Source organism: Poromitra crassiceps (genome assembly GCF_964638095.1).
Source record: "Poromitra crassiceps genome assembly, chromosome: 17".
NCBI classification, from domain to species: domain Eukaryota; kingdom Metazoa; phylum Chordata; class Actinopteri; order Beryciformes; family Melamphaidae; genus Poromitra; species Poromitra crassiceps.
In genome coordinates this window covers 27635970-27650597 of record NC_139635.1, presented here as the reverse complement: position 1 = coordinate 27650597, position 14628 = coordinate 27635970, and the positions used below count along the sequence as shown (strand labels likewise).

The window sequence follows — 14628 nt, the reverse complement described above, 5'->3', positions numbered from 1 at the left end:
TGACTAACCATTAACTAATGAGTAATTACTCTACTAAGGAACTAACAACTAATCATGAACTAATGATTAACTACTATACTCACAATGTGACCTTAACTAATGATTAACTAATGATTAACTAATACATTCACGCACTGACATTTTGGAATCATTAAGTAATGATTAACTACTCTATTCACGAGCTGACATTTAGTAATCATTAGGTAATGATTAACTACTCTACTCAGGAAATTAGATACTAATCATTAACTAATGACTACCTACTCATTAACTATGATTAACTAGTGATTGACTAATGCCAAATTTTTCATTAGCTACTCATTAACTGGCTATTAGTTAGTGGTTAGTTTACTAGTAACTACTATAGTATTTGTGTATGTTATTGTAAAGCAGGGGTGCCCAATACGTCGATCGCGATCGACCGGTCATCGCGAAGGTAGTGTGGTAGATCGCATGGCATTGAGGGGGGGGGGGGGGATTTTTTTTATTATTTTGTTTTATTTTTTTTATAATAAAATAAAATATAATGGAAGTACATGCAGTTGTTTATTTTAATTATGGATCATAATACAATGCAATTGTATTGTAAAGTGAGAAAAAATAAATCATGTATTGGGGGAAAAAGTGATGCATCGATTTAAGATGCATCGATAATCGTAATCGAATCGAATCGTAGCCCTCTGAATCGTAATCGAATCGAATCATGTGGCCAGTGAAGATTCACAGCCCTAATGTCAAGTGGTTGTGGGACAACGAGAAAGTGTTGTGAGGTTAGTTACTGCAGGCTGGAAACGATGTGTGTGCGTTTGCGATGTTGAAACTGGACTGGTAGATCTCGGGAGGCTGGCTACTTGAAAAGTAGATCTTGGGTCAAAAAAGTTTGGGCACCCCTGTTGTAAAGTGTTACCGACGACTCTTCACCTCCTCACGGGCCCGACCGGAGCAAGGAGAACAGAAGTGGATGGCCTGTTAGATAGCTTGCTAGCAGTCTGACCTAGCTTCAGTTAGCTTGAAGAGAACTGGTGTGTGACAAACACGCCCACGCCAGTGCAAACGCCCATGGCAGTGGGCGTGTTTGCACTGGCGTGGGCGTGTTTGTCACCGCGTAAGATCACCCCCATAGGTTATGCTAATCGGAGCTCATCTCACGCTCCACCCTCTCAAACCCCACCTTCGCACTAAAACTAAAATGGCAACGTCCAGCTCGTTTATGACTTGAACTCAATTCAGAAGAAGAAATTCAATGGGGTAACGACATCCATATTTTTACAGTCTATGGTTTAATCCAGACAAAAACACACATCTATCAAAAATCATCAAGTGATACAGATATATTGATGACATCTTCTGTATATATAATGGAGGTCATAATGAACTGGCAGATTTTGTCACTCTACTCAATAGTTTTGACTGTAACCTACAGTTTACATCTAACTATAGTAACGTAAAAGTGAGTTTCCTGGACATGTGGGTCTTGAACAATAATGGCTCCCTCCTAACAACACTGTATAGAAAAGAGACAAAAACACCTTATTGTTGGCTTCAAGTTTTCACCCCACACCCTTAAATAAGGGGCTCCCCATTAGTTAGTTTTTTCGACTAAGAAGGATCTGCCACTCCACTGACGACTTTAATGAGAAAGCTGTGGAAATGAGAAGGAGATTCCTCCAGCGGGGATATCCACCCCTGTGGATCGATCATGCATATGATTTGGCCATAAAAAAGACACGCTCTGACGTCTGACCTTTTAAAAAAGTGTTAAAAAACAGATGAAATTCTCTGTCACGTGTCATCCAATACTCGGTCTACTCTGCTGCTTTTAGATCAATTTAAAAAAACACTGGCACATATTGAAGTCCGACCCTGAACTCTCTTCTATTTTTAAGGACTTGCCGCTCTTTGTAAACAGGAAAGGGAAAAATATCAGGGATCTTGTGGTCCGTGCCGATTCCAGTCCAATGAGAGGACCCAGTGGTTTTACACAGACACTGTTGCACCCCCTCCCCAATGGCAACTACCGTTGTGGCAGCTGTGCACAATGCAACAACACTGTAAAAACCTACTCTTTCTCCCATCCCCACACAGGTAGGACATATCCCATCAAGAGTGTCATCACATGTGCATCCACACATGTGATTTACATGATTACTTGCCCGTGTGGACTGAGCTACATTGGGAAAACGACTAGAAAACTTAAACAATGAATAAGTGAGCACAAAAGCACTATACGGAGAAATGACCGGGACTATCCCATCTCTGTGCATTTCAATGACACTCACCATGACATTTCTACGTTACGCTTCTGCGGTGTGGAGCAGGTCACCTTGCCACCTTGCCTCTCTCCCCTGATATGTGAAGCGCTTTGAGTGTCTAGAAAGGCGCTATATACAGTAAATCCAATCAATTATTATTATTATTATAACCCATCCTTTTTCATGAGGCATGCAAAGGAGGAATACAGCAACTCCCAAATTAAGGTCAAAGGTCAAGATTTAGCTAAATATTTTATATAGATAAATAACTACTAAAAAGACAAAGAATTGCCACATATCCAATGATCTGCCTGCAACTATTTTGTCTGGACGACAAGTAACTTTAAAGTCATTTTTCTCAGCTCTGCACTGTGGGGAGTTACTGCCTTTCTCCTTTGTAGGGCAGTATATATGCTTATATTTTTGCCTTATATCTTTACAAGAAATGTCAGCTAGTAAACCTGTGTTCCTACCATAAATGGCATCTTGCCTCTCCACAGCCTCCTTGCTCAGGCCTGTGAGGTGCACATTCTCGAGCCGGCTCCAGCACTCGGCTTCCAGCCCCTCGCCGTCAGACTTCAGCTGCTCTTGCAGCCAATCATCTGGATGAAACACACAAGCTCAAATTAATGTTGCACTCACACCAAAAGCCAAAATCGCATCACTCGCTCGAGTTTGACCACACAAATTATTCACCAAAGTTGAACATTTTAACTCTTAAAAAAGTTGAACATTTTAAACTAAACTAAGTTTAAAAACTTAAATGAGACAATTTTAGCATCATCAAGGTTTTTTATGTCTCCTCGCCCCGAGTGTGTTTTTTAATAGCAGGGTTGCCAACTTTGGGTACCTGGCTGGAGTAAGATTTTGATAGCATGGGCTTAATCATGCGTACGAGCACTTAATCACTCAATTCACTATCAGCCTTTTAAAAAGTATGCAGGTTGAGCTTACATGTTGTGGGAGCGATAACACTTTACAATACTGTAGCACAAAAACATGCATATATACTAAGGAACGAGTCAGGAACGAACCGCTAGTTCATGAATAGAGAATCGGTAGTTCATTAACATCCATAGATGATTAACTAATATTTTCCACAAAAGGTCATGTCCCCTTAATTTACCATTTTTGGTCAATTATTATTGAATGTAAAACTGGTGAAGTTTTTTTTTACCTTCAGATGAAGGTATACATATCCAAATATTTATTCATTTTCAGAATTTTAACCCTTTATAAGCCAGTTTGTCTTGATTATTTAAAAAAAAAGCGTTCTGCTTGTTTTAGCTTTCCACAACTTCCCACAAGATAAAATCCAAAGTGAATGTTTTTGGGTTGGATTATCACAGTGGGGTATATGTAAAAGATTAGCACCAACATTGAGTCTGTTCCATTGCAGTGTCAAATAAAAAGAAATGCACTTTAAAATCATTATACCGTGTAATTGACCATTTTTGGGCAATTAGGGGAGTCATTGCTGGGCAAGTAATTGAGCAAAAGTCCCTAGAAAAAGCACTTTAAAATCATTAGACCAGGTAATTCACCATTATTGGGCAATTAAAGGGAGTCATTTCTGGGCAAGTAATTGACCAAAAATGGTCAATTACATGCCGAATAACAATAGTCAAGTCAAGTCAAGTTTATTTGTATAGCACATTTCATACACAGAGGCAATTCAAAGTGCTTCACATAAAATGGTTCAATCAGGAGACTTGATGGATAAACAATGATTTATTATAATGAATGAATGTTACAGAATATTATGATGAGAAAGTTAGTTAGTCTTTGGAGCTTGACACCACTGGGAGATATCGAGATCGAGCTGGATCAGCTCGAGCAGCACGGCCATATATACCCCCCAGTGGAGTCAGGATACTGGTGCTGGTGAAACCTCTTGATGGATCAGGGATTTGGCGGAGATGGGGAGGTGGTGGGTGTGTGTCAGCCAGCAGGATGAGAGAGACTGAATGAGACACAGAAAAGCATATTTATGCACACATCAACCATGTGATAGGCTGCCTAAAGGGGAGTGCCACAATGTGATAGGCTAAAAGTGCAGGTGAGCAAAGGTGCATGAGGTGATGTGTTGCTATGCTATTGGCCTATGGGAAAGTAGGAGGCAACCACTGATTATTCAATTATCACCAGGAAGCTGACAGGTTACCAGGTGAGCAAGCAGGAGAAGTGCAGTGACTGTGGAACCGGTGAGGATCAAGATCGTCCTGTCTGAACCTTCGTTTAAAAACTCCACTTGACAGGAAAATAAAAGAAAAGAAGAGAGTAAAACGGACATTTAAAAAAATCACATCAAAACTTAAAAAAAAGAGTATAAAAAGTGCATTAAGCAACTTCATTAAGCACACAGGAAAATAAACGAAAAGAAGAAATAAAAAGGACATTTAAAAGCATCACAACAAAACTTAAAAAAAAAAAGAGTATAAAAAGTGCAATAAGCAACAGGCGCGGCAGTTGCAGAAAGAGCTAAAACTTATAGAGGACTCATTGGGTTTGCATAGTAGCTGTCAGCAGTTAAAAGCGACGGTAAACATAAAAGTCTTTAGTCTATTTTTAAAAGTAAGTAAGGTTGGGGCAGATCTGAGGTCTTCAGGCAATTTGTTCCAGCTAGCAGAAGCATAGTGGGTAAATGCAGCCTTCCCGTGATTTGATTTGATCCTAGGGACAGTTAATAAGCTGGACCCTGTTGACCTAAGAGTTCTAGACGGTTCGTAGCGTGGGAGCAATTCAGCTATGTATTTTGGGCCTAGGCCATTAAGTGATTTATAGACTAATAGTATTTTAAAATCTATTCTCTGACACACTGGCAACCAGTGTAAGGACTTAAGAACTGGAGTGATATGATCAGCTTTCTTAGTCTTCGTTAGAACTCTAGCAGCAGCATTCTGAATGAGTTGAAGTTGCCCAAGTTCTTTTTTGGAGAGACCAGAATAAAGGGTAGAAAATTATTTTTCCTTTTGTTTTTTGCTAAATCTTTGAAGTACTGTCGTGTCTGTAGAAAACTGTAGTTTGTTATACTTAATAGAACAGACATTAGTTTAGTTGGTTAAGCTAGGTTGCGAAAACAGGTTTGGTTGGTAGCAGTCTCAGACAGGCTGAAGGGAATGTGGTCAGGTGAGAGCCATTTGGCATTTGGGTGGAGAGCACAGCCAACATACACACACGCACAGGTAAGCAGGGTACTGCACTCAAGAAGAATAACAGAAAGAATGACAGATATGCACCACACACCCATGTGCATTCATGTGTGCGCTTTTGGTTCAGATCTAGGAAATAGATAGAGACTGGTTCTGTTTGAAGAAGCCAGGTGGCGAAATACATTTTGTGCTTCGGGTACTCACCACACGATGAAATGTTAATCCAAAATGCACATAATCTGTCTTTTTGGAAGGAAAAGAGGTCGGCGGCCATGTTTGGAAAGTAGTGCCGGCTACCTCTTTTCCTTCCAAAAAGACCAATTATGTGCATTTTGGATTAATATTTCATCGTGTGGTGAGTACCCGAAGCACAACATGTATTTTGGTGCAGTGAGATGTGTGTTTTGGCAGATTTTTAACAGCTGTACCATTAGCCTCCATTCTATGGCGATAATTACTAACTTCACGACTGTAGCTCACTGTAAACTGAGCGGACAAAGCCGGTAAGGCATGGTGTATCTTGGTTATGTGGGGGCGATGTGGCAAATGAGCTAAACTTCCAAAAAAGTGGTGTATCCCTTTAACAAAGGATTTGGGCATCTGGGAGAGGAGAGAAGACTACGGTAACTGGTTATCGATCCAGTTTCTGCATTTGCTTGGGAACACCGACAGCTGAACGGAGTCATCTGATTGGTGGAGGAAAATAGGACGTGAGGTCAGAAGGAAGGCAGGGCTTAGTGTGACCAAGAAGGGTTAAAAGGAACAGTACAGGAAGTGAACTCCAGATGCTATCTCGATTTGTGGACCTGCAGGCACTGGTTCAAACAATAAAACCTTATTGTGAGACCTCACCGCTGGCTTTGACTCCTATTCTACTTTCTCCTCTGCACATCGAAGCTTTTGATAATAAGATACGACAGTACCTTCAGATCTCATCCTATGTTTATTACTTTTCAGAATGTCAACTTCTTCAATGCCACTTTTTAGTAATTGACCATTTCTGGTCATTTTTGACCAGAAATGGTATTTTTTTGTACGACGACCATAATTGCTTGAAGCTGTTTAACCTGCCGGACAGTGGTGTGTGTGTATGTGTGGGGGTGAAAGTGTCCATGTGTGTAGGCTATGTATGAAGAGAGACAATTGAGAATTATGACCAGTTTTATCTCTGTACCTGCAGGTTGCGCACACACACGTGCACGCACACAAGCACACACACACACACACACACACACACACACACACACACACACACACACACACACACACACACACACACACACACACACACACACACACACAATCACATCCATATGAACAACATTTTAGCTGAAATTATTGATTCCATTGGGCTGTAGTGGCCCATAATGCAGCAGAAAAATAAACCAGCAAAACTGCCTGCAATAGATGCATGCCGAACATGAGAAAATTTTGCAATCCGTTGAAAAATACTAAAAACCATAATTTTGAAGCCTTATGTCCAAAATATCTGGAAGTCATAACAAAAGCTTTTTGTAAAAAGTGGCTTGGGGCCCAAAACTAGCACTTTTTTGTAGTTTATAATGGTTTTTAATGGGAAATATAATTTCCATTTGTGGCCATATAATGTTTCTAGTACAAATTTTTGTTTCCCGAGGCCAGAAATGAGCTGAGGTACTGAAGTGGGCAAATCCTTGATATAAGTGTGTTGGGCGCGCCCCCCGAGCCGCACAGCGCGTACCTGAAGATTTTTCTAGCAGCGCGACACTCCGCATGGCTTCTCTTCAAACATGGACGCTTTCGAGCAACTGAGCCCTGAACACTGAGCCGTGTTTTCACCACATCTTGACCCATGTGGTAAACTTTGATTTGCAACTGGTCGTTTTTAGTCATTTCAACAAGTAAATGTGTTGTGTTGAGAGAGATTAAAAGCAGCACAGAGTAGGCTATCAGGGCTGAGAACTGAAACGACTATTCAGTAAAAACAAGTTTGGTGATTCATGTGCTGATATACGGTCTTTTGAGAGTGAAAGCGCACTTAGTACTGCACATAATAGTGTTTCATTGTGACTTTTCATGGGCTGTTCTCACAAACTACGGGGTACAAGGAGTGTAGTTATAGGGCCTGTCTGATTCTCAAGTGAACGAGCTTTATAGGTGGCATTTCTAGGTAAGAAGTTGTAATTAGGCTGTCTGAAACCAGTTTGATACAGAAGTTCACTGAATTTGCAACCTTTCTAGGTACCTAGTTATGGATCATTTTCGAGGAACCATACCATGCACACTTTGGTGGGTTAGGGTATCCCATAATACCTTGCGCCCCTTGCAATCGACGAAGAAGAATGAAGCGAGCCCGAGCAAGCCCCTAATGGCGACGCCCACAAAGCCAACCGCATCAGAAAAAAGTGAAACAACGTTGGCTAAATAACAAACATCTGTCACTTTCTTTTCATTTTTATTCTAGAATACTCAATAACGTCAACCTTTACTTAATTTCAGTGCAGTCAGATGTGTGTACAGTGTCAGGAAAGTCACTTTTGAACATTAGTAGGAAGCATCTTACCTGACTCTGTTGTGGACAGCAGCCGGCTAGTTAGGTTGCTAGCTAACGTTAACGTTACTTTAGAAAACCCGCTCCGCGTGCCCCAAAGCAGGACTTACACTGTACAGCCAGGAGGATAGCAGCATGGCAGACCTTCAAGGGTAAGTGGAGTTCGTTTTAACTGTGCTTCATTAAATGACAAGCTGTCATTGCTTAACTAACGTTACCAATTTGTTTGTCAAATGCAACGTTCCAAGTTAGCTTGGTTTCACGCTTTTAATTTGAGGGCCGAAACGGGAAATGGTTTGAGTAGATTTAATTGACACTGGTCTGTCAATTCTATCATTTCACACGTACCATTTCCCTTTTTCGCCTTCAAATTAAAAGTGTAAAAACAATGAAACGTTCGCCTGTGAAGCCTCGACCTGTTTGGATTATAATAACGTTAGAGAAAACAGCCATCAGCCATGCAGTTTTATACTAATTTATTGCCAAATGCTTTGGGAAACAACTTCATCAAGCTTGGTCAGAAAAGGTCTGTCTATTCATTGGAAACAGCACCAGTGCAACCTGTCGCGTGCGATGCTACCTTCGAGAATGAGGACGTCTGAAACAAGTTATTTTTTAATCACCTATATTAAAGTGAGATACCTAATTAAACAATAATCTAGTTAGGTAGCTAGGTGATAGGAAGCTCACTTGAGTTACAGACAGAGCCATAGTATATCTACGGGGTACTATAACTACACTCCTTGTACCCCATAGTTATACTATAACTACAGTCCTTGTACACCATAGTTATACTATAACTACAGTCCTTGTACCCCGTAGTTATACTATAACTACACTCCTTGTACCCCGTAGTTATACTATAACTACACTCCTTGTACCCCGTAGTTATACTATAACTACACTCCTTGAACCCCATAGTTATACTAGTACAGATCTTGTTCCCCTGTAGTTACAGTCTAAATTCACTCCTTGTACCCCGTAGTTACACTATAAGTACAGTGTGGTACCCCGTAATTAGCCTATAAGTACAGAATTGGTCCCCTGCTTTAGAATACAGCCCACGACCCCATAGTTACCCTGTAAGTACAGTGTGGTACCCCGTAATTAGCCTGTAAGTACAGAAGTGGTCCCCTGCTTCAGAATACAGCCCACGACCCCGTAGTTACCCTGTAAGTGCAGTGTGGTACCCCGTAGTTATACTATAAGTACAGATCTTGTTACCCTCTAGTTAAAGTCTAAATTCACTCCTTGTACCCCGTAGTTATACTATAACTACACTCCTTGTACCCCGTAGTTATACTATAAGTACAGATCTTGTTACCCTCTAGTTCAGTGGCAACCTTTGTACACCAAGTACCACCTGAGAAAGTAGTTGGCTCTCCAAGTACCACCATATGACCGACGTTAAAATACAGTCTACTCAGCTATGCACAGTTCACGCAGGAGGCAAATTTATTCCAAATAGCAGTATTTATTGTAAACAAACAATAAATATCAACTGTACAGTGTGTCTCTCTCTCTCTCTCTCTCTCTCTCTCTCTCTCTCTCTCTCTCACACACACACACACACACACAGCAAATTGGAACATTTTGAACAACATATCAACTGTACACTGTCTCTCTTTCTCTCCCTCCCTCCCTCCCTCCCTCCCTCCCTCTCTCTCTCTCTCTCTCTCTCTCACACACACCAATTGATTTTAAAGTTGGGTTTATTTCATAATTTAAACATTGGGATTCCAGGGACCACCAGCAGGGGGGGGGGGGGGGGGCGCAAGTACCACCTACCTTGAGAAACACTGCCAATAATATTCATAATTATTATTATTATTTCACTTTCACATGTTTGAAAACTACTACTAATGACCACCATGGATTTTGCACACAATTTTTTTTTTTTTTTTACAGAGCCTTCCAAGTACCATCAGCAGGGGGCGCAAGTACCACCTACGGTACGCGTACCGTAGGTTGGGAACCACTGCTCTAGTTAAAGTCTAAATTCACTCCTTGTACCCCGTAGTTATACTATAACTACACTCCTTATAAGTACAGATCTTGTTACCCTCTAGTTAAAGTCTAAATTCACTCCTTGTACCCCGTAGTTATACTATAACTACACTCCTTGTACCACTATAACTACAGATCTTGTTACCCTCTAGTTAAAGTTTAAATTCACTCCTTGTACCCCGTTGTTATACTATAACTACACTCCTTGTACCCCGTTATACTATAACTACATGCTTATTTGCGGGCTGTATTCTAAAGCGTTACCTAATTTTTTTAATCAAAGCACATATTTATCATATTTATATCACTTCCCAATCAAATTGTGTGTTTTTATGCAAAAAAACACTATAGATGATAATAACAAAGGAAAAATATAACATTTAGAATTTTGGACGGTTTACACCGACTTCAGACGGTATAAATTATTTTTCGGGATGGTCCTGGGGCAGCGATGTCATCCTGCCACTGCAGTTATTTTGGTGAAAGTAATGCAAAAGTATTGTAATAAGTAATGAGTTACTCTACACAGACAGTAATATTGTAAAGTAACTTATTACATTCAAATGAAAGTAACTAGTAATATGTAGTATATTACATTTTGAAAGTAACTTGCCCAACACTGCTGATATCCGAATGATTGATTTTCCTCTATTTTTTTGGCACCCCCATTCAAACTTCGCCTATGGCGGAGATAATAAATAAAGACAGACAAATGATCAATCAATTAGACTTCAGAGGGTTACACATTCTAAAAACATGTCAGATCATTTCTCATCATTGAACAACACTTATTAGGCTATAGATTACATCAGCAACATTTATTGCAGGTGTGACCTGTTCTAGATATGCTTATTTGTGCATTTGTTTTCTCTGCATGCCATTGTACTAACCAGTCTTTTATGTTTTATTGTATCTCTTGAGTCAACTCTGGCTCACTAGTTTTACTGTAGGCCTGCCTGTTGATTGGTGTGCATTGTCCTTGTGAAATAAACTAATAAATGAAATGCGAACTGTGTCTCTCCCCTCTCTGTGCCCCCCCCCCCCTCTCTCTCTCTCTCTCTCTCTCTCTCTCTCTCTCTCTCTCTCTCTCTCTCTCTCTCTCTCTCACACACACACACACACACACACACACACACACACACACACACACACACACACACACACACACACACACACCTGACGCCTACAGTATATATGCGAGACAAGCAAGCAAGGCTTAAAAGAATTTTAGCTACATGAATAGGCCTACCGAGGATCGATCCCAGGAGGAGACATGTGCGTGTTCCCGTGAGGTGGGGATGCGATGCATTGCCATTAGCCGGTGAGTGCAAATCTCGGCGTAACACTTGTTCGCATAGGCTAGCTACTGGAACTCATATTAATCTTCAGATAAAGTTTTTTTCTTTTTTATATCCAATAAAGACACACAAAAACTAAGACAAACAAGCTCAGTCACAGGAAAGGAAAAGAAAGAAAAAGCATAGGCTACAGCTACATGATCAACCTCAACGGTAACTGTCTGCCTTTCCGAAACCCTGCCACTCCGAACGTTAACTTCCATTATTCGGACTGGCGGTCCTTCACCTTTTTTTCATAGGCCCCACCATTACGAAAATTCTTGCCTTCATTATTCGAAATGTCGGCCCTTCCTCGTTTTTTTAAAGGAGCCGCCATTCCGAAGTTTGGATATTGTGTAATATGGTAATATGGCACAAAAGTGCAGACATTTCAGTCGCACACTGTGCGTCTCAGCAGCGCAGCAGTAGCCTATTAGAACTGGGCTTTTACTGATGATGCTTTCTGAAGGCTATTTAGCCTACTTGATTAGACTTCAAGTTCTGTTTTTGTTAGGATATTCTTTTTTTCGTTATTGTTTAATTGTTAACTTTTCAGTTAATCAGGCAAGCTTATCCTATTGGAATTTATAATTATTTCGTATGACATTTTACACAGCTGCAGGGCACAGCAAAGAGGATTATAAAGGTGTAAATGTGGGAGACATTTTATTAAGTGTTTTCCTTTCACCACTAAGTGAATAAATAAGTTATGTTTATACAGCAGCTTTCACAGACAGTCACGCGCTTCAGTCATAAAATAACATAAAGATAAACAACTGCATTGTGTTAGGATGTAGCCTAATCTATAAGCTAGTTGAAAAAAACCTTCACATGTGTGATGTGTGTGTGGTTCACAACCTTTTTAGAGGAGCCTTCAGAATTCGTTTTATCAGAGTAAATATGTTTGTCACTATTATGATAATTAAAATTATAAATATCTATATTCCACTCCCTAGAATGAGTCTCTTGCGACGGTCGTCCCCTGCGTCAGACTGCTGCACAGCCGTAGGAAGGAACAGAGAAGATTCAGAGCAGCCGAAGATCAGAGAAGGTTTGTTACAGGCTACTTACAGTTTTTTTCTTCATCATCCCCGTTGTGTGTCAAAAGAGAGGCAAATTCGCCCTCCCCGCGCCGTGTAGACTTGCCTGAATAACATGCAAAGCAGTTTAGACTCATACTAGAGAAGGACAAGGACCCAAACGCCACCTAAACTCAATATGATATAACCTTACTAAAACAACAAATTGCAAGACCATCGGTCAAGACGGACGGATTTGTGAGCTCTGGCAGAGGCGAAGCATGAACAGTAACCTCCTCGCGTCACCAGGCTCTCATACACCAGAACTGCAACGCGTCATCACGTCACGAGCGCGACGGCCGCGCCCCTTTTTGGGGGAATGCGGAAATCCTCTTTGCTGAAGAGAAACAGAGGCAGAACTTCTCTCCACATAGATATTATATTTGGAATAATAAGGACATTCTCTACAAAAATAAGTCGTTGTTCTATGAGAATTGGTTCAAAAACAATATCTTACTTGTTGGTCAACTATTTGACTTGAATTATGGTAGGCTGTAGGCCTACAACTATCCAGATTTTTTGAGACGGTTTCAAATTCCCATAACAGTTAAAGAATTTGCAGTCGTTTTCGATGCAATTCCTTCTGGAATCACAATGATGTTGTTGAACTTCCCATGGCCGCTTACTTCCATTGTCAAGTTACGGTATCTAGTACTGCTATTGGTGGTTTGTGCTTTTCAACAGAGCATCGGGTTAATAACCGCACAATTCGGGCTTTATTCCAAAGGGACATTGTCACACTCCCTTACATAATCTCCTTTTGGAATGGTATAGTAGAGAATGTGCCTTGGAAAAAAGTGTGGTTGTTGCCACTCAGATATTTGATTACCAATAAAGTGAGAGAAGTTACATTTAAATTAATACACAGGTTCTACCCAGCAAAATCCTTTCTTAAAAGATATAAGCGGGACATTGAGTCTGAGTGCTCATTTTGTAAAGATTCTGATGAAAATGTCTCACATCTGTTTTGGAAGTGTTCTCATACAGAGAAATTTTGGTGAGAGATTTTGAAGTTAATCTAACTGCATTTCATCTCAGATTTTTCTTTCTGTTTTAAGGATGTTTTCTTTGGTGTATTTGATTTCACGATGGAGAATGAGGGGAAATGTTTTATAATTAATCTTTTGTTTTTACTTGCTAAATACCACATCCACAAGTGTAAATTCAATGGTTCTAAACCATTCTTCCCCGTGTTTAAAAATTATCTCACTGAATATATGGACTCTATCAAACACTCAAAGAATACCAAAGCAATCAGGACTGTGCTGCTATTTACAACTTTTGTGACCTCATGAAGTAGCCTACCTTGTTGTTTCTTCTTATTAGTATTATTTGCTTGTACCCCTGAGCCTTGTACTGTAGATGTTGTCTTTGTGTGTCGTGTGTTTTATCTGTTTTTTGTATGATATGGTCTTGAATCAAATTTATAAAAAAAAATAAAAAAAATAAAAAACAGAGGCAGAGCTCCCTTCTGCTACTAGCAATAGCTAGACGGAGGAAAATGCCTAAAAGCTGTTGTGTTGCGGGTTGCATTTCAAACAAACACTCAAATCCAGATCTCCGGTTCCCCATTCTTCCTGGAAAAGAAAGAGATCCACAAAGGAGAACGTTATGGCTTCAGGCAATTAGAAGACAAGACAAGAAAGGGAAGCTTTGGGAACCAGCGTCTTCCCATGTGTAGGCTATGTGTGTGGTAAACACTTCATAACTGGTAGGTTAATGTCACTCAAACTAACTAACGTTATCTACCTTTTTGGTCTTGTTTATATATACCCTAATGTTCTTGTATATATTACATATCCAGATCCAGATCCTCTCTTTGTTTGATACTAACGTTAGTTAGTGAAGGCTTAGTACTAAACTTTAATAGTTGTTAGTGATGATTTGTTTGTGTTTTGTTGTTATTTATTGCATTACTTATCTAGTAGCTTAGCCTAACATTATTTAGGAGCTAAGCTAGGTATGTTACTGTTAGTTGAGTAACCAAGTTGCTTGTGACCTGTGTGGTTTTAACTATTTCCCCCCTTCATATTTTTAGGGTTCCAGGTCAATGATCCTACACACCCAGATTATGTGCCATCAATCTTTCCCCATCAACCTGCATCTGCTTCTACACTCCACAGAAAACTGAATCGTTTTAAAAATGCAAGGAAGCGAGAGTTAGCCCCTCACTTTACCTCTACTAAAAGAAGCAGGCTCTCCAAGACATTGTGACGGCCCTCCCCCTCTGCCTGTTTGTGGCTGACACCTCCCAATAGTGGAGGTGATTGG

At 40.2% G+C, this 14628-nt stretch overlaps 1 protein-coding gene across 2 annotated transcripts in view; it reads right to left on the bottom strand.

Annotated features, from left to right (window-relative positions):
- LOC310791782 (uncharacterized protein) overlaps positions 1-12537 on the bottom strand; it is a 134980-nt gene extending 122443 nt beyond the window's left edge. For both annotated transcript variants that reach the window (XM_083653446.1, XM_083653447.1), the window contains exons 1-2: positions 12350-12537; positions 2726-2854 (exon numbers count right to left, since the gene is read on the bottom strand). In XM_083653446.1, coding sequence (XP_083509572.1) covers positions 2726-2854; positions 12350-12455 — 235 coding nt within the window. In that variant the 5' untranslated portion in view covers positions 12456-12537. The remainder of the gene's footprint in view (positions 1-2725; positions 2855-12349) is intronic.
- Between the last annotated feature and the right edge of the window lie 2091 nt (positions 12538-14628).